This window comes from Dermacentor variabilis, chromosome 10 (assembly GCF_050947875.1).
Source record: "Dermacentor variabilis isolate Ectoservices chromosome 10, ASM5094787v1, whole genome shotgun sequence".
Classification (NCBI taxonomy): Eukaryota; Metazoa; Arthropoda; class Arachnida; order Ixodida; family Ixodidae; genus Dermacentor; species Dermacentor variabilis.
Window position 1 is genome coordinate 50,376,531 of NC_134577.1, and position 21,206 is coordinate 50,397,736.

The 21,206-nt window shown below is 44.2% G+C and overlaps 1 protein-coding gene across 1 annotated transcript in view; it reads right to left on the reverse strand.

Annotated features, from left to right (window-relative positions):
- Window positions 1–20,656, reverse strand: part of Rich (Guanine nucleotide exchange factor subunit Rich) — a 62,317-nt gene extending 41,661 nt beyond the window's left edge. The window contains exons 1-8 of the mRNA XM_075672671.1: window positions 20,139–20,656; window positions 17,950–18,057; window positions 15,569–15,648; window positions 14,182–14,289; window positions 7,953–8,098; window positions 2,785–2,918; window positions 1,682–1,773; window positions 162–414 (exon numbers count right to left, since the gene is read on the reverse strand). Of these exons, the coding sequence (XP_075528786.1) occupies window positions 162–414; window positions 1,682–1,773; window positions 2,785–2,918; window positions 7,953–8,098; window positions 14,182–14,289; window positions 15,569–15,648; window positions 17,950–18,057; window positions 20,139–20,279 (1,062 nt within the window). The 5' untranslated portion in view covers window positions 20,280–20,656. The remainder of the gene's footprint in view (window positions 1–161; window positions 415–1,681; window positions 1,774–2,784; window positions 2,919–7,952; window positions 8,099–14,181; window positions 14,290–15,568; window positions 15,649–17,949; window positions 18,058–20,138) is intronic.
- Between the last annotated feature and the right edge of the window lie 550 nt (window positions 20,657–21,206).

A 21,206-nucleotide genomic window follows, 5' to 3' on the forward strand; every position in this document is an offset into this window, starting at 1 on the left:
AACAACCAAGGTATGAACAAATAAAATGAACTAAGCAGAAAAAAACAAAAATTTAGAAAGCTTGCAACTTGGACCAGTAGTACCCGTCAATAAATATCAATTCAAAACCAGTAACTCCCAGCATTTCACTATCACAATAGCCGTGTCATTGCCAGACTGACCAGAGCATGGATGCAGGCAGGTGGCCCACCATCCCAGTTGAGGGAGCATGCAAGGAGGGAGCCAAAGACACTCCACAAGGAGAAGCCACCACGGGCCCAAGCCAAGACCAGCGCGCAGCCATCAGGGGTCCACTGCAGCTGCGACACAGCCCCGGCCCCCGACTCTGGGAAATCCTTAGGCGACAAGCAAAGTCGGTGTGAGGCCACAAACTGGCCACTGGCTTCGTCCAGGTAGAACACGGCACCTTGACCACTGCACAGAGATGTTTGACCTTTAATTGTTGAAGGTATTTTGATGCTGTGGAGAAAGACTTAAATGTCAAAGCGGCTCAGTTAGCATCAGAGTTGTCTGTGTTTCTCAAGACAAAGAACACAGTTGCCAATAAGTTTTTGATACATTGAGGGGGCAGAAAATGTTCAAATAATTGGACAATAAAAAAAAACGTCAACAAAAAATAATCTATTCTTTTGTATTTTACAGAACATTTTACAGTATTTATTTAGAAAATTTATTGGCAGGATTTTATTCAGTATTGTGCTCCAGTGAAGTGACATTACTGGAAATGTGACGGTTAATGCCACCGGTATATGTCTAGCATTCATCCGTTGTGCAGCCCGGTGTGCATTGAGCATCGTCACGATGCAGTGAACTGTAGATGTCACATATGATGTCGACAGCACAGCGCTGGCAGTTTATGCTGCAGTGTGCAAATACAGCTCTGAGCTTTCGGCATGCCTAAACGCAAGTTTTTGTCATTTCATGTCAGTGCATACAAACTTGAAAGGGGGTACCTCAGTGCTGCTTCTATGGCTGTCAGCCTCGCCTGTGTGGGCTATCTGAGGCTCTATCGGTGGTGAAGGTTACTGCACTCACTCAAAATATATATATGTTTTATATTTGCCCTGAGAACACAATTTTTACGGCACAGTTATGCATTTATCAATGGTTTATCATTAGACACAGCACACAAGCAGCAGCAAACTTGTAACAGCAAGGACTAGCAAGTAATGCATTGTTTCTAGATCACAGTGACCATTCATGTGATCTTCCTGTTGCCGATTTTGCCTGCTTTAAGAACTTGTCTGAATAAACTAGTTTAAAGCAACCATCTTTCTGGCACATGGCATCATGAGATTCCACGATGGTACCATTAAATTATCTTTCTCGGACACATTTGTTCCAATATTGTGTCATCCCATCAACCTCACTTTTTGTAAAACTTGACACAACATGCGCAAAATCGTAGCATAAGCCCAAATTCATATTTTTTTTTGCGAAAATTTGGTAGGGCAGGCAGGTACAAAGCAGAAAGATGGGCCAGTGCCTGCACTGCGACAAGCAAAGTCACCTAATCCTGCTCCAATACTGTGTCGCCATTCTTTTCAAGAGTCACCTTGGTCCATCATTTCACCTTAAAGTATTCGTTGTTACGAATCAGCAGCAACATTTCGAGAACAAATAAAAGCAGTAATGGTAGTCCAGCCCAAAAAAGGAAAGGAAACATGATCCAGAGACTCACTTGGCAAGTCCAATGGCGACCAGCCTGTAGCGATGATTCACAGCAGTCACCGTAGCTTCAGTGACATCAGGTATCCAAACAGCATGCGCATCCTGTTGAAAAATATATATTGGCCAGTTAAGCAAAGATTGCCAAGGGTTTAGCCCTTCGCAGTCTGGGTACATATGTATAAACTTAGTTTCTTACAAGATAGACTAGTGGGGCAAGATCCTAGGCGTCACAAGTTACTTCAACAGTGCTTGCTCATAGGTAAATTCTATGCAGTGAATGGCAGTTGCACAAAAAGAAAGAAACAAGTAAAATCTACAATGGGCCCAAAATACATTGCAGGGAAGGTCTCAGCTTTAGTGCAATATCACACAGGAGCCTACATAATTTATTTGCTAGAAAAAGATAAAAGTCAAGTGCTGTAATAATTACATAATAAATCGAAATAACAAGCACTTAAAGCTAAGTCCACTTTGGTATAGCAATGTGGCAGCCACTTCACCTGGCTACAAGTTGATTTGTCTTAATATACATTTGAAAGTAATGAGCCGCACATTACAAATACCACCTTTAAATCAGCCGCCTTAGCCTCAAATTTGGCACTCTCAATGACTATGAGGTTACATACAAGGATTTATTGACCAGCTGCTGTTCCTGAAGTCACATACTACTGGACGCCTGCAGTTAAAAGGATGTTCCACTTCTGCCGCCTTGGTCATGAGCGCTGCTGTTAGGACTCCCAGGGGGACTGGACCGCCACGGTAGCTAAATTTTTGGTAAAGCAGTGTAACGCAATGCGGAAAATGTGCATTTGGCTCCCACCTGTCGCAAGTTGTCTTTTTGTCATCTTTATTTTCCACTTACCTTGTTATTTCTACACTCTAACGAAACATAATTTCCCTTACGGCCTCTTTGGCAGATTCCTCATATGGTTGAGACTAAAAATTAAACCCCTCAGATCCCCTTATTCTTGTTGCTTGAGTGATATATTATAATTTACCTGGGTACATTAATAAATAAAAATGGAAAAATAAAAAGGTGGAGCATGTCATTAGTTTTAAATAAATGCTTAGGTTTGATCCAGAAATATTCGATGACAGCATGCCGGTGGTCACCTTGGACTCAAATTCAGGGCTGGAGCTCAGGACAACTGCAGCACGGCCATTCCGGAAAACAATAGCCAGTCCGCCAAGCAGTGGCAGGTACTGCACATCTCGCACCTCCAAAGAGCCCCTGTGTGGGCTTGGTCCTGTGCACCAAAGCAAGGGGTGTGACCGGGCTAGTTGGTAATCCATTGTAAAGAACAGCACACCAGTGAAGGTCTGACAGAAGAAACAGACACAAATGGTTGCGTCCGTTTTCTTGTCAGTCCTCTGTCCACTGGTGCACTGTTTTTTAACAGTGGGTTACCTTGTAACCAAGTTAACGGAGGAAAGAAGTGAAAGGAGTGGAGGGGGGGATTAACATCTGCCTTCCAAAAACACGAAAACAAAATGTCTTTAAATTATTCAATGCTACTACCTACGATTGTACTGTCAGCAATGCTTCAAATGTGAACACTTAAACATGTGTTTACAGGTACATGCAGAGCTGTCCAACTATAAACACCAGCTACATGGCTTCAGGACTGGCTATAATGTGCCTCAGGCACTGCTTTGTGAAGCAACAATTTCCCACTGTGCTATAGGGTTGGTAACATCCAGTTCAAAGCTTCGTTATCTCAGCTTATGTGCATTTCATGCATAGTGTTGGCAGTACCGGCAGCTGCACCGTATGGTTGAAGTGCGTTTTTGTCTATTGTTGTTATTAGTATGATGGCATCGATGACAAGTGAAGGGCATCAATATTAGAAAGTCGGATGCGGTTGGGAGCAAAGTTTGGGCCAATGTTTCGCTGGCTATTTATGCCAGTGTATTAACAAGAATGAGAATTAAGAATAGAAGAACATGTTACAAGTGTAAAATACTGGTAAAAGAACAGTAAATACAATGCAGAGATGAGTGTCATTTGCCCACAGATGCGCCTACATTACTAAGGTGCAAGGGCTGCAGTGAGAATGGCATAAGAGTCGCTGTAGCACTAAGTGCAAGCATCTCCTCACAAAGCACAATGCATAAGTTGATGAATCCAAATGCCAATGACTCATCACTAGGCTGTGCTGCACTTGCTGACAGCAACACACTCCACTGTTTGCATTTGAATATGTCCTGATAGTGCCCTTAATTTTTAATGAAGTTATTGCACTGCAGTATTGTACCTACTCCTGCTATAGCCATAGATAGAGTTACAGTATATAAAGTAATACTCCTGTCACACAGCAAACCTAATGTCATTTACATCTAACAACATTCACTGATAATGCCATTTGTTCGCTGTCACATGATAAAATGCAATGGCAGTAGTTGAAAATGACATTTCCAAATGAATAAGCTCGCTAAACTCATTTGCATTTATTTTGGAACCAAATGTGCGTCCTCGACACCAGGAGCCTATAGATTAGCTTTGCAAGCAGTATATGCTTTCTTGTTGTTCAACAAAAGATAGCTATTGTCCTGTCAATTTTATGAACGAGTTATTACTTTAATGATGTTCAAGTGTATCTGAGGGCATAATTACAGAAAGCTACTCTCAATCCAGTGACTCGATGGCGGTCTTTGGCTTTGGCTGTGGCAGTCGTGTTTGTTCCACTGGAGCATCAGGCCCGGCCACTTCGATTGATTTGACGTGAATGGATGCACGTTTTCCTATGGCACACGCCGACGATGTGGATATTAGGAGCCCGCATGCAAATCAGAACGACAATGACATGCAACTGCCATTCTCATTCCTCTTCAGCAGAGGTAGCGGACACTCCCGTCGTGCTTTCCACCATGTTGCTTGCCTAATTTTTGGCTCGGCTTGACTCAACTTGGCTGGCAGTGTCAACCAGTTGGCAGTGATACAAAAGCACAGTGTGAAAGGGAGGATCACAGACTCCAATGGAATTTAGCATATTGGAAAATAATTACTGGACAAAAGTAGGTTTGATGCTATTTTTGCCTCTTTCTTTTTTACTATCATCCCTGTCATTTTAAAATGACATTAGCTTGGGCCGTGTGAGAGCGTGCGGTCATAATGAAATTAACGGCGACAAATGTCATTTGTTGGAAATTACATTAGATTTGCTGTGTGACAGTGCTATAAGTGACTGCTGTGGAGCTTCATAGATATTTGATATCAGAATACATCACACAACTCTTGAGTACAGATTTCAAATTATGACAGCATTTACACACCATAGATGAGCACACAGTACTTCCATGTAACCTTCAAGACCCCAGCTTGCTAGACTAAAAAAGACGCTGTTCGGAAACACACACCATTTCCCTTTTCTTAATTTATACAGCCTATACACTGCTTTTACAGCGTAAGCTGTTGTGGGCTCATTCCAATAGCCGTTTCAGTTGGCGATGTTGTCTGTTGCCACCAGTGTCCGTCGCAGCTATCACCAGGAAAAAATGAAAGAATACCGCCACGATCGAACCTGGGCCCTCTGGGCGGGAGTCACTGCGTATGCCAGGGCTTTCTAGCCGCTGTGGAATGGAATGGAAAAACTATTTCTCTATATCTCAGAGAGATTGGCGGAAGGCCGGTGTCTTCATGTCTTGAGTCCTGGCCCTTCGCTGTGAGAATGTGCCCTATACGTGCGTCCTAGTGCGCGAGGAGTCACGCAATGTAAGATGTGGACCACGTAGTGTTATACGTACACTTTGCAGTGTATTTATATATTATTGCGCCAGGTGGCATACAATGTAGCGGTTGCATAGGTAGTGGTACAAGTAGCGGTAGTTTGCGTTTCCTATCAATTATGTGGCTCCTACCCACTGTGGCGGATTGGCCAAGAAATGGATGGATTGTCTCGAGGAAGAAAAAAAAAAAGGTTAATGAGATGTATGCAAAAATTCTAGAATAAAAAAAGTTGCAGTTTCATCCAAAAGGCAAAGCATAGACTGCAACAGCAAATTAGTAGACAGCTACGTGAAGTAATGATGGTAGTTTTATCGGCTGTATAAACTTGAAAACATTCACTTACTAACTAAATTAACAGGCATGATGTCAGCATGCAAAGGCAAACATGAACACCTCACGCTCGATGATTGCGGACACTCGCTCTCAAAACACTGGCATGAGGAAGTGCAGCAGCAGCAATGAGCAAAGTGACCTTCGTGCTGTCTATCGCTTCAACGCAAATGTACCGGTGAGAACAGAGCAAGCACAAAGGCATGAGCCCTCGGCGCACCTACACCTCGCAGCTTTCAAGATAAGGAGCGCGACCATGCACAGGCGTGCAATATGCAGTTGTTGCCGAAGTAAACAGCACCCTCCCCCCCACAAGACCATGCGTGCGACGGATGGCATGCTGCCTCCCCACTTTTCTCTCTCACATGCACCAGACTGAGCCGCGATTGTTGGCTCTTCTTGTGCACCTTCACTCGCATATACTGCATACGGCGCACATCAGTGGTGTCATAAATGGCGACGGTGTTCAGAAAAATAAATTAATGAAGCAAACATAAGTGCAGACTATAGATACTACAAAATCAATGGATAAGGATACAGAAAGGTTGAAGAAAAATAAAGGCACAAAGGGATTAAATGGCTTGAGCAGCAAAATGTTCGAGGCAGAGTATGAGGCAGAACTGCAAAATTTCCAGGAGTATATCCTGTGAAAATCTTCTGCAACACAGGAAAAGAGAGGCAATATGCACGTTGAGATCTTGCACAGTCTGCCTTCTACAACTGCCTCCACAGGTGCCCAGTCCCTCGGTTATCAGTGCCACCTTGAAGCAGCTGAGTGTGCACACCGCATTACACTTTTTTTTGCTGGGGAGCGCTCGAAATAGGACAGCCAGAGCAAAACATGAAAGCATGCGCAATCCCAGAGGTCTTGGCACAACCCAAACTCTCACGAATTGAGACAAATGTTCTCCGCCTACTGTGGCTTGGAGTGTCTTTTATGAATACATCTGCTCGGCACATCAGAATGGCTGACAGTTCTGCCTGTGATAGTTGCGGCGGCGAGGAAACAATTGAACATATCCTGTGTCACTGTCCCTGCTACAGCTCCCAGAGACAATCACTCGTCACGGAGTTGGCATGCCTCAATGACCAGCCACTTTTTCAGCAGACGATCCTAGAGTGCTGGCTGATGCGATCTTCACACCAGAAGGCGATGAAGGCACAACTGAAGTTCCTCCGGTCAAGCAACTTGTTTGAACAACTGTGACACTCCTGAGTTCCTTCGTGTGTGTGTGTGTGTTTTTCCTTCTTTTTCTCTTATAATCGCCCTTTCTTTTTATGTATGTGCATTTTTCTTTATCTTTCTGTCTCCCCTTACCCCTCCCCAGCGCAGGGTAGCAAACTGGATATCTAACTTCTGGTTAACCTCCCTGCCTTTCGTACCCCAGTTATCTCTCTCTCTCTCTATGTAGTTTAACCCTTTGTTCCCCACGAGGATGTCAGCAAAAATTTTTGCCTATTCTTCCTTATATATGAAGGAAGAAAGGCAAGATCTGATGTTTTACTTTAGTATAGAAGTATCACATATGTCACCACTGAAATTAAAATTTTTTGCCATGCATAGCCCCATAATGGGGCTATGCAATTTAGCCCATAATGCCATAGCCATAATGCCATAGCCATAGCCCAATTTAGCCCCACAATGGGATAATGACACATGTACAGTTGTAGCAACAGTTGTTGCCGCTTGTGAACAAAGGGTTAAAGTTTAGGATTTTTTGGGTGTGGGTGTTGGATGCCCTAAAATGGCACAACTCCTCTGAGCAGTATCCCACAAGCTTACAGCAATTAGCAGCGCGACATAGTACAGTGGAACCTCAATGTAACGAACATAGATATAATGAATTATTCAATATATCGAAATATATTTTAAGATCTTCTTGTTGACATCACCGTGTAATGACAATATGCTTGCTATAATGGATATCAGATATAATGAAGGTATACCTATTCATGCCGGATGCAAATTCGTTCTGACAAGACTTGACTGCAATTCCACAACCAGACGTGAGACAGAAAATGATGTTGGCTATGGGTATGGGAAAAGGAGGGAGCCACCAAAGGGAAGCCATCAGTATTCACAGCTCATCTACCTCCCAAGGACTGATGTAGTCCAGTGCTTGAGAGGCCGACCATCTGGGAAGACCGAAAGCTGGGAATACCAAATCCTGAGAACACTGTTTACTAGGAACATTGAACACTGGCTGCAACAAGAAATGCTCACTAGGTGCAGAGGGTGCTCCACTGTGGAATGGCACATCACGAAGATCGAGGGTCAGCTCCTGATGCAATGCAGCATCCCATCCAACGCGCAGCATCAGACCACTGCCACAGCACAGCAGGAGCTCTTCCGCACCAAAGTTGAGCACACTGTAGAGATAATGCAAAAAGCCACTCACACCCATTGAAGCGTCGTTTTTCCTTTTTTTTTCCCCCTACAGGTTCCTTTCCTGATATACATTTGTGCTCAGTGGCGTGAGTAGGTAAAAGAGTTTCTTGTGTTGGAAAGGGTGCATAGAATGAAAGTCAAGCAGAAGGTAGAAGACCAAACACATTCGCAGGCTACAAATGAGCATTTACTGAAACACACATAGCAGGCACACTTGTCCCGTCGTTTGTCTTCACTTTATATATATATTTGTATACAGTTCAACATACTTTTTCCAAATTGAATGAAAACCAACTTACCCCCTCGCTATTAGTCTCAACTTAACAGATTTTCTCAGCCCATTGTTCTTGACTAACCATCTCTTTACAGAAACAAACCGCAAAAGGTGATTTCATTGCTTTTAACAAAGTCAGCAGTACAGAAAGCTTACTAAATGCCTTTTTGCAATCTTGTTTAACCTTTCAAGATAGTTACGCATTTTTCATCCCCCGAACATGCACTCTGTTATGTTCTCCACATTTCTGCAATGGTGGCAGAAAGTGCAGGATCTCACATGCAAGGCTGCACAAGTTACCGGCATTGTATGTTGTGTTGCATGAATTAAGTTTTGAGTTTAGCAGAAGACTGTCATAACTAGTGAATAACGACATAACGACAGGTAAAAGGTAATGACAAAAGTTTTAATTATTTTTAACTTTGTAAGATATAAACTTCTGCAAAGTCTTCTTTGTACTTTGTTTTGTGTTTAAGGAGTGAGACCTTAAAAAGAATTGTACGGACTTTTTTTTCTTTTTTAAATAAGGGCACTTAGCAAATTGACAATTGACCACATTGAATCAATCTGTTTCAAAACCTTCATTGATACACCACTGAAAATCAGCATGTTCCTCTGAAACATAAGGAGCTGCCTATGAAGCTCTAGGTTAGGTCATGCTCAATTAATGAACCATATTTTGAGATCTCTTTTTAATAAGGAAACAATAAACTGCTTTTATCAGAGCATAAAATCTTCGTACATTTTGCCGCTACTTCAACAAAGTGGGAGGTGCATATGTAACTGTTATGCATTCCTTTAAATTAAATTATTTGCTTCATCACAGGATACCAAATTCAGTTTTTATACTTTTAAATGGATTGCCCATCATATTATACGGCATTATTATAAATATTAAAAAGCATGTGAACTTTATATGAAGAACAAGTGGCCAGGCTGTAGCATAAACGTTATAACAAAGCCAGGCTGACATTGTCACATGTTGAAAACAGCGTGCAGAGATGATTATACGGAGACAAATGCGAATCTACTTGTGTCTACAACAACGGCATCTTTTTGTCAAGCAGTGCAACTGCACAAACATTTTAATTTTTGTCCACATTGCTAGTGAAGTTGTAGCCATTCAGGCCTTTCGCTACAGGTTCAGTTTTTGCATATAGGTATCAATCTTAAAGCAGCAAAAGGCATACTGCATAAGAGAACTCACAGAGCATTTCAATTATCAGGAAAAAGAAATACAGTAGAACCTCGTTGATACGATCCTATTACATACAAATTCCCGGCACCAGTGTTCGCAATCGAGAAGAGAGAGAGAGAGAGAGAACAACTTTAGTAAATATGCCTGCAGAGTCGGTTAGGCTCCCTCCATGCAGGGAGGACAAGCTTTTACCGCGACGCGGCCACTACGTCAGTCTCGTGCATTGTGCTCCTCGAGGTCTTGGTTCCTCGCTACTTCCGCGGATCCGAGAGGGCCGCCATCCCCTTCCTAGGGGTGCTCCCCCTTCTCCTCGGTTTCGCGAGGTCGCTGCCTCTCTAGAGCTGCCGAGACCTGCTGGACGGCCTTTAGTTGTGTATCTTGGTCATAGGTCCTCGTTGCAGCCTCTAGCCACGGCGGGATCGTCGTCTTCTCACTGGCTTCTCGTGGATTTCTACTACAGTCCCAAAGGATGTGAGCCGCGGTGGCTCTCTCCTTAGCGCACAGTCTACACACGTCACTCGCGTACACGCTCGGACACACGTGCTTAGCTAGCACCGGGGTGAGCAGGGACCCCGTCTGTAATTGCCTGTATAACACTGCCTCCTCCCGGGTAAGCCCCGGGTGAGGTGGCGGCATAGTCTGTCTGTTAAGTCTGTACCACTTCACTATTTCGTTGAAGGTGGTCATCTTGTCCTTGGCACTGCACCGCGACCAACACTCCGAGTCGGCCGTGCTTGCAGCTGCGCGGTTGGTTAGTCCTCGCGCGGCCGAGTTGGCCGTCTCGTTGTGGTTTGCGTTCCCGCGTTCCGACACGTCACTGCCCATGTGGGCCGGAAACCACTTGATCACCACAGCGCTTTTGCGTCCGATGTCTTCGGCCTTGCGCAGTATGCGCGCAGCCTCACTACATACCCTACCCTTGGCGTAGTTCACTGCCGCAATCGAGAACACAAAAAAATTACAGTGATGTTTCACTTCATGAATGCAGGTTAGGTGCAAGCATATGGGTGCCATTCCTATATAATTGTAATTATATGGCCTCTCCAAGCACATTTCTGCCATTGTCGTCACTGCAATGTTCCGTATAAAGTGCAAGGGCACTAATATCGTCCCCGCGTGCCATATGCTGTATGCACGCGCGGGTGAAACCATGCGATGATGAACTGGTGATTGTGGCTTAATCTCACGCGGGAAAAGGAGGGAAATGGGAAGGAAGCACGCCTCCTTCCTTTGCGCACTAGGCTCTGGGGGAAGGGGAGGGAGGGGGACAGAAAGGGGCTGGGCTTTAAACAGGTTCCACACTGTTGAGGAGTTTCTAAGCTATGACGTTTTGCCTGACACACCCGCAGTGTCGCAAGCTGCCTAGCACATTCCTCGGGAGTCTCCTGGGCATGTGAAACCCGTGCCTTTTACCGGACTTGTTCAGGTGCCCGGCGCTTGGAGACAACTTCAGGGTCGGTTGACTCGTGGTCAGCCTGCCGCCGCTTGCGTTGCTGCTCTGTCCTTCTCGCTCGGCCACTCGATCACGAGACAAATGTGGTACGTCTATAACACACATGCAAACCAAAGCAATTGCCAGAGAAGGTCAGCCTAGCGCGCACCACCTACCCTCCTCCTCCGCAACACTTCACTTCGCGTCTCCGTCCCCACGTCGCTGAATGCCACGTAGACTTTCCTCTAGGTGGCATTGCTTCACCGCATGCTCAGCGCACTCCTTCATACTTTCTCCAGTGCGCGATTCTCTTCTCTACCTCCAGGTGCCTTCCTCCTCTGGCACTCGCTTCCTTCACGGCTTTAAACATCGCATTGCCGATTTCAGTGGCAAGCCATGTATGCTCGCACCTAAAATGACCCAGTAGAGTTACGCTTTCTTGTTTACTAGATCATACATTCCCAGAAAATGATTTTTCGGTGATAACGTTCAGGACTACGCCAAACTGGGACTATATGACATGTTTTCCGGTCGCTAGATCACATGTAAACAAGAAAATGTGCAAGGCACTCGTGATCAGCAACAGTGTACAGCCACCCGCTGTGGCAGCTTCACTGCAATACTTGCCCGCCCGTCTAATGTGACAACGCTGGCACACACCCAGTTTCTGATTCCGGTACCAGCAAATCACCTCCGGGGTCGTCACACACCGCATTCATAGCCATTGCCGGAAACCCTATTATGATAAGCAACTTCACCTATCTGTTTTACAGAGCGTGGGGCATATGCGAATATGCGATTAGTATTGTGGCAACCTACAATAATAATCTGTAAATTACTCACTATTTGCTTTTTTATACCTATGGTATACAATGCAACCTAAAATTTTAAGTTGCACTACTTGGGGTGTAAATGATTACCTTTGCACAGATTCTGTCCTGACAGGTCGCGCAGCCATGACTGAAGCAGAAAACAAATGGAACAATTTCAGGACCAATCCAACATACGACGGCAGGTCTATTCAACGGCGTGCAGTTGGTAGTGGACTGTAGTAGTAATAATCCAAATGCGCCGCCATTCTCTGCTGCAGGCAGCATGATATGAGTGCCACGTTATGCTTTCGGGGCATCCGGCGTCGCCCACCAGCTCGATTTCGTTTTGGTTTCCTGTCGCCACCTTAAAACACTACTTAAAAGGAAAACAACAAAAACATGTTCCGGGCTACCAAAGCCCAACCAGCCTGACGCGCATTGGCATCTTGTGTCTCGTGTGCAACACTTCACATTACGGAGGTGTCAACTGCAGTTGAGTCCGTCTAGTTTTTTTAGTTACTTTGGATTGTACATTTTCTCAGTTAGTACGTTTTTTTTTCTCATTTTTTTTTTCCAGAACATATGAACGAGCTTCTACTGTAAATGTGTATCAGCATTTCTTCAGTCACAATGTTTGATTATGAATGTTATTTTCTGAACACGAAGCATTGATATTCCTGCAGTTTTGTTGCAGTTCTTGTTTGTTTTTAGAATTCTGTCAAACTTTATACAATGTGCGAACTTTAACCAGTTACCGTATTTATTCGCGTATAACCCGCACCAAAATGTGAAAAAACGCGTTTAAAAAGTGGGGGTGCGGGTTATCTGCGAATTTTTTCCTTGGGAGGGGGGGGGGGGGGTCGGCTTCACCGCAATGTGCGGCGGCCTCCCCGTGTAGTCCGCCATCCCCATCGTCATCGACGCTTGTCAAGCCGATGAAGGGCCAACGAAAGGCCAGCATTGTTGAGCCTCGCGTTAGGCGCTGTTTAGTGTACTTACCCCAGTTTGCACTGTTTGCCTGCTTTGTTTTGGCATCATGAGTGCGACTCGACGGCAGTGTTTCACAGCGAAAGAGAAGCTAAAGATTATAGCCGCTGCCGAAGAAATCGGCAACAGAGCTGCTGCAAGACAGCATGACGTCGACGAGTCGTGCATTCGCGACTGGAGGAAGAAAAAAAGAGAGTCTCGAAGCAACGAACCGGAACAGGCGAGCGTTTCGGGGTCCGAAGACTGGCGCGTACCCCCACCTCGAGACGCAGCTTGCGAAGTTCATTGAGGAGCAGAGAAGTCGTGGCCACGCTGTTTCGACTGAGATGGCGCAAATGGAAGCCCTGAAGTTGGCCCGGGAATTGAACATTCCACGTGAGTTTCGTGCAAGCCGTGGATGGCTTCAGCGCTTCATGCGAAGACATGGATTTTCTATGCGGCGGCGAACAACCATGTGCCAGCGGCTTCCTGAAGCCTACGAGGAAAAGTTGTTGAACTTTCAACGATATGTGATCGCACTTCGGAAGGAGCACAGCTATTTGCTGTCTCAGGTGGGAAATGCTGATCAAACACGTCCATGACGTCCATGCTACAGCCACTCGACGTGTGCCTGAACAAGCCGTTCAAGGCACACGTGAAGCGGCTGTATGCCCAGTGGATGGCCGACGGCATGTACGCCCTCACACCGACGGGACGCGTGCGAAGGCCTGATATTCCATTGCTGTGCCAGTGGATCGTGGATGCGTGGAAAGCGATACCGGCCGATTTGGTGCGCAAAAGCTTTAAAAAATGTGCGATCAGTAATAGTCTGGATGGTTCCGAGGACGACTACGTCTTTGAGAGTGGCGATGAAGCCTCGGATGGCAGTAGTGAGAGCGGCGACGATTAAGAATCGGATAAGCAGTGACGTGGTGGCGGTCGTTTGAATAAATGTTCTGAAAACGAAATGATCACTGAGTGTGAGTTGCATCTTTCTAGCGCTCATTTTTTTTTTTTTCAGGTAAACGTGCGGGTTATACGCGAGTTCTTTTTTTTTTTTTCCGCCGAGTTCAAAGTTAGGGGTGCGGGTTATACGCAGGGGCGGGTTATACGCGGGTAAATACGGTATGTATAATCAGTCTTTCACATGCTCCTAATAAAGATTAGCTGCAAGTGCAACACTGTTGCACAGTGGTCTATTTTTTTGTCTGTGTTGTATTTGTATTCTTGTGCTGTATTTCTAAAATGCATTTCAACTAACAAGTGCAAGTCTCATTGTATATTTGGCTTGTATTATGGGTCTCTAATACATTAGTTGAAGTGACTTTACATTTACTTGTTACTTTACACAGTATCTGAAACACAACCTACTACAGACTTACCCGGCGACATCAGCTGAGGTTGAAAGATGAGATGTGGGTATCAATTTAATGGGCAGCACACGGTCTTTGACAAAGAGCTCTGCACTCTCCCTCTTGAGGTTGGCTTGGCTGTAATAGTAAGAACAGCGCACAATATTAGTGAACTGTGTCAGCAGAGGGATGCAAAACAGTTGTCACACATGCGATCACCAGAGGCACAATTAGGTTTCCCACACTAGTAAAACAGGCCCACTGAAGTAATCAACTGATGAGGTTTTCCCAATTTAAACATTTAAACAGGCTCAAACTAGTGACAGCAAAGTAAAACAAAATAAATGTAGTTTTGTGGCACAAGGAAAAAAGGTGAAGAGGGGGCCTGAAGTACTAGCCACTCTGATGCATCTCTTTTAAAACCATGCAACATGCACATGTGACAGCTGCAGTTTAAACTGATTTACAACAACTATACTCGCAGCAGTACCCTCAGTTCAACATTTAAAGTAAACTTTGCATCACAAACTGGTGTCATATATATTGGCAACCTACAAAACTAATCTGTAAATTACCCACTATTTGCTTTTTTATTCCCATGGTATACAATGCAACCTAAAATTTTAAGTTGCACTACTTGGGGTGCAAATGATGACCTTTGCACAAATTCTGTCCTGACAGGTTGCGCAGCCATGACTGAAGCAGAAAACAAACGGAACAATTTCAGGACCAATCCAACATACGACGGCAGGTCTATTCAAATCAACCAAGTTTCTCTGCGCCTTCTACACCTATTCAAGGTGCACTTCACCTAGGCACTTGACTCTCAAAGGTGCGGCGGCGCCCCCTACGCCCTGTCCTCGGTGCATGGGAATGCAAGGTAACGTGCAGTAAGGTGCCGCCACAGTGTATTGCACCCTTGAAACTTGCAGCAACCATAACTTGTACCACCTGTACCTTTTCGTTAGCGGTGCTATGCACCTTCTCTGAAACGAACCAACCTTACATGCCATACCAAATGCTGCATCCAACATGTTCCAACAGTCAAAGCAGTCACATGTTTTTGAAGCCATGTCGTACCACTTGTCTCCTAAAATAGGAAGGTTTAGCATAATGCTACTGCTGACTATTACCGTTCACAGCCACCTGACAGACAACAACATCACTGCGAATGCTAGCTAATTCACATTTCCCTGCCAGTTTAAAGTACAGCACAATTTCACTAGGCCACATGAGGGCTGGCAGGTGACTAAGGTCTTAATGGTAATAACACATTTTTCCTTTCAGGAAAATTAAACAAGCAAACATTATCTTAGCTATTTTTTTTTCTCATGCAAAAATTCAAAACAGTGCAATTAGCTGACAATACAAATTGACTGCAAAATGACATAACTTTGAAACTTTACTGATAACTCACTTGCTGTCAATTTGTTCGAACAGTGGTGGTTGAGATTCCTCAGTGATGACTTGGTACATGAGTAGATGGCCCTTGAATGTCTGTAAGCAAAGTATTGCAGCTTTTGTGACAGAATGAAATGGCACACACATCAAGAAACTAAAGTATGAGGAGGAGGGAAAAATTAAGCATTCCGATATCTATATTTCAGAAATGTGCGTACTTAACTCACTGCAATATAAGCTCGAGCAAGAGTTGACACTGATTGCATATTCTTTCAGAACACTACTGGCATTTATTTGATAGAAAAGAGTTCATTAACAGTAATCATAGTTAGGCAAACTTTCCCGTTTGAAACACTGCTCACAGACTGCAGCACTGTTGATGCAAGTGCAATGTTAAGAATTTCATGAAATTTTCTTACACTTTAGGTGTCGTTGTGTAAGAAATTTTGGCAGGACTTACTACATTGCATCTTGCTTACTTTCAAATGCAATCTTTCTTTATGGATAAACAATGACACCTAGATGTGCTGGTGCTAAATATCAAGGTGGTGGCATGACCTGCCATTCATTTCTTTCTCATTTTTGGCTAGCTGATACTCGGCTCCTGGTAGCATGGACCTATTTGTTATTCCAAAACTCAAACCAAACAACCTCGCTTAGTTTATTCTCTGTAGTGTCACTTTAATAAAGCCACAGCCAAAAACAGGCAATCGTAAGAACGACGATTTAGTCTAGAGTTTGAAGAAAAGTCATCTGGCAAGGGACGCTGATAGTGGAAGAAATTGTGGACAAAATACAGAAATAAAAAATATATATATATATATCATCGTCTTGGTGCCTGTGCTACCTTGAACAAGGCACCTATATGGACATCAATAGGTTTGTATATATTTTATTTCTGCATTAGTGAGCATGCTTTTTCTTTTACTGGCAACACTGTAGGTTGCTTGCTGCATTTAGATAAATAACGCTGAGTGGCGTTGTTCATGGCACACTTACTTAAAAAATTGATAAGTACTTTTAACACATTCAAAAAATGTCTAAATGCCCCAGTAACATCTCAAAAACAGGTACCACTAGAATGACCCGCAATGACCAGTTGCTTTTTTCATTTGTCCTTTTGCTGCATACTCGGAAAATGATCAGCTAAATATAGGAAATTAGTTTTGCAGAAATCCACAAGGTAGAGGAACATTTATGCAAGGGAAGAAATGTGATCCACACATAAGCAGCATGAAGCTGCAAAGGAAACCAATATGGGTTTCTCTGATTCACAGCTGATGAAAAATCTGCCCTTTCTCAACAATTGTTTGCCCTTTCACAAATGGATCAGCTGTTTGTAAAGCATGCTACCCGCCGTGGTTGCTCAGTGGCTATGGTGTCGGGCTGCTGAGCATGAGGTCGCGGGATCGAATCCCAGCCACGGCGGCAACATTTCGATGGGGGTGAAATGCGAAAACACCCGTGCACTTAGATTTAGGTGCGCGTTAAAGAACCCCAGGTGGTTGAAATTTCCGGAGTCTTTCACTACAGCGTGCCTCATAATCAGAAAGTGGTTTTGGCACGTAAAACCACATAATTTGATTTTGTAAAGCATGCGACGATGAATACCTTTTGTGATGGCTCAATGGCTATAAAGCCTATCAAAGAAGTGGTCATTGGTTCTATTACCAGCGACAGCAGACATAGTCTATTGGAGGCAGAATGCAAGAACACTCATGCAGTTGGCCTTGGACACTTCAAGGCCAACTACAATGAAACTTTTGAACTGCATGAAAAGCTTAGTTCTGGATAATATGAATAATAGAGCAGCCTCAATGCAAAATTTTACGTCTTAAATACAAGTGGATGCATCATGGAAAGCTTGCTGAAAGAGAGGTTCTCGATGCTGAAAATAAAAGTAAAGCCACCATTACCATCTTCAGGAAAGGATGCAGAACCGAGAATGTTGAGAACCAGCGATGCTACTAGGCATGACCTCAGAGATTAGGCGATGCCCATGGCGTGTCAAAAGTCTTGGAGTCAATGTTCCAAGATTTACATCATATCTGCTAGCCACAAGGTCTATGGGTAGTCTGCCTAGGTGCTATTTAAAGGCTGTTAATAAGAAAATTGGACACTTAACAGCCCACAGTCTTTGTCGTGATTGCTTTAATAGCACGTGCTACTCATCTATAACCAATTTGGATGAACTAACTTTTTGTTAAGGTTGGCTTTTACACTTGAATGCACGAACAAACCTTTGGGGTTCATAATTAATTTGAAGTCCTCCACTGTGTTGTACCTCACAGCTTACTGTGCTTTGACATAGAAACTCCTCAAAATTACTGGGAACCTGTTAGCTGTGCATAAAGGTCAGTGCAAAGGGCAAGACATGATGCACCCAATTACACTCACAAGGACGGCCAGCATGGAGGAGTCCCGCTTCCAAACCAGCCGCGAGTTGCTGCCATGCTTGCTGAGTGACTCGCTCGTCCGAACATGAGATGCAATCTGGACACAGAGCTGCCAAAAAAAAAAAAAAAAGAACCAGGAGGAGAAATGTTTGTGTCATAACACACAGAAAAATCTAAATGTTGCAGTCCGGCCACTGGCACTTGGTGAGCAGTCATAAGCAATGCAATAATTTATTACTGATCTAAATGACAAAGGATACGCATAGGCATATCCATGTGCATAGGCATATGCACACATAGGATATACAAAGTATATCCTATGTGTGTGTGTGTTTTGTCAATCACAACATTTCACTCTCTGCCAAAGCGAATGCAGCAGACAGTGCTTGAATGGAACTCGAAGGGATAGAAAAATGTATTCTGTTTATTCAGTTTCATTTAAGCGAAAAACAAAAGTCGTCAACAGTAATTTTACTCGAAAAGCATCCGAATGCTCTGATATTGCTGTGGTGAAAAAAAAAAAAAAAAGGAAAGGCATTACTTTGTTCTGTTTCTGATATAGTAGCTTTTCTTGTGCAGGGTTGTATTCACGAGCGAAAGGATTCCTAATAATTATCCGCAATTCTTGCGTCTGTAATAGCGCTGAAGACTTTCAATTGCATCTCTTGTTATCAGGTCCGAAACAGTACCGCACACTAGAACAGTGGTATCTATGTCTTTCGCGTGAACTTCACTGGTATTTTCAGTTGACTCCTAAGAGCAGGTAAACGGCATAGTTTGAATTCTCTTATCTCTGGTAGTGTGGATGCAGCAGTAGCGGCAGCCTGACTGCAAGATCCAATGCTCTCTTCCTCCTCAGGGACTATTACTTTCCTAGCAAAGTCCTCATGATGGAAACACAGTAGGAACTTTGACATCATTAGTTGGTTTTACCATTTCTGCAACTTCCTCATGGATTGGATTTTCTTCACCGTTTATAGCACCCCTATTTGACATGTTTATCAGCCTTTCCTCTTCCATATGCCAATAAGGTAGATGGCAGTTTCGTTTAAGTTTCACTTAACCAGAGTCCAAGAAAAGGCAGGTTTTGTTTAACCCAAGTTTGTAAACATTGTGTCGTAAACATGGGCAGCCAATGCAAATTTGATACATTGTTTCTATCGTTCCATTTATCTGTCATTTCCATTTAAGCACGTTAAATTTATCTGGAGTCCATTGTAGTTCAGCGGGACTACGTTAAAGATCCCCTGGTGGTCAAAACTAATCCAGAGTCCCCCACTATGGCGTGCCTCATAATCAAATCGTGGTTCTGGCTCATAAACCCAACACTCCTTTTATGCTCCTTCAATATTATGCACTCTACCCAAAAAATGAAGCAAGCGATATGGAGCTCATAAACCCAACACTCCTTTTGTGCTCATTCAATATTATGCACTCTACCCAAAAATTGAAGCGGGCAATATGGAGCTCATATTGCAATATATCACCATGCAAAAGGCAAGATGAAGTTGCCTTGAAGTGATGGAGTAACATAATTTTGCACTCCTTTAGTAAGCAGCACGCTAAGGTATGCTCAGTTATCTTTAATGTACTTTTGTATGGGTGCAGAAAGCACTATACAAACTTTAACATATGGTGCTGAAGAGATATTTGCATAATGCACTGCTTTTGGTGATAAAACTTATTTTTATAATTTGTTTATTTCATGTGAAGTAGGTCAGGTCATTACTATGGAAGGTTTAACCTACTTGGGTGCATCATATGAAGTAACGCAAGACGTGTAGAAGCTTTGTCGAGTTTCTGTTCTCTCAGCGTGCTCGTACAATAGTCCGAACATGCAAGAGCAAATGCGGACAAAAGGCTTCCAGCAAGGTCGAGAGCTTTTGGAAAAGGAAAGCTCTGCAAAAGAAGTCTCTCATTTATTGACGAGTAGTGTGACAAAGTACCGTGACATCATCAAGAATGCGATTAAAACAGAGGAAAACTAATGACTTTGTCACGCGGCATACAGAATGTCCACCGCTTTTTGACAGTAAGCATTCTTCTGTGACATACAACTTCCTTTAATGATTGTCATGAAGCATTCTAGGGGAAAATTGAAGTCCGCTGTGACAGTACGCTATCGTTAGTTCACCGAGACTACCAGTAGACGTGGAACGCCTGGCCGGAACTTGCCCCTTTTCTGCTCACCTTCTCGAGCCAAATGCCAATGCTGTTCTCGGTGAGAACAGCAAAGAGCGTCCTGTTGTAGTCCGACGCGATCCATGTCAACGTCGAACTGGCATCCCTGTCAATGTTGAGCACTTGAGGCCACCGGATCGGAAAATACATGACTGTGGCAAGGGGGAGGACGTGTCTCTCTTGAAAGAACGGACTCGCTCTGTCACCGAAACACACTCAGCCTTCGTGTCACGTCCCACCGATTGCCATGCAGAGACAACGATCCCTTCATGACACACAGCATAGAGCTCGAGGTTTGGGACCCAGTGAAAAGCGGCAGCAGTGTACAGACAGAAGAAGCAACAGTTTCAAGAGTTCGGAACATTTTCCAGGCATCTTACATAAGCCATCTAATTCGGAAGCAAAATAACGGCACTGAATAGATATGAAGCGAAGCTAGAACTTGGAGCGAAGCTGTTGCAAGTCAAACCGGAAGTAAATGTAAAACGCATGACGACGATGGAGCTGACCACAACCAATGCCTCCTTTACTAGATGCCTGCCGCGTCGCTAGTCTTCCTATTGGAGCGGAGGTTCCCGTAGTTCAGGGTAGTCGCGGAGAGACGGCGCTCGGAGCCGACCCACCTTAGTGTTCCTGTATATGCTCCCGCAGGAGCATATACAGGAACATACGGGAGCATATACAGGAACACTAACCCACCTCTGTTGCGGAGGAAGTGACGATTACTAGGCTGGCGCGCGCTCGACCAATGGCTTGACGAGAGACTGTGGGTCCTGTGCCTCCGGGATCGCATCAGACGCCGCTGAAATCTCGGAGGCATGGCTACGTGATTTAGGTTTGCAGCGGCCACCGCAGCTAGTGCTCGCAGCCGACCCGGGTTAATCCGGGTGGGGAAGAGTAAAGAGGAAAGGGGCAGGAACCAGCTTCTCGGCTCACGCGGCAGGCATCTAGTAAAGGAGGCATTGCCACAACCTACTGGAGATCAGTAGGTCGTGGTGCTGACATCTCGCGCAGTCTACAAAAGCCTTCAAATGTTTGTTGTCCAAACTTTCATAAAAAGTTACACTTTACTTTGAA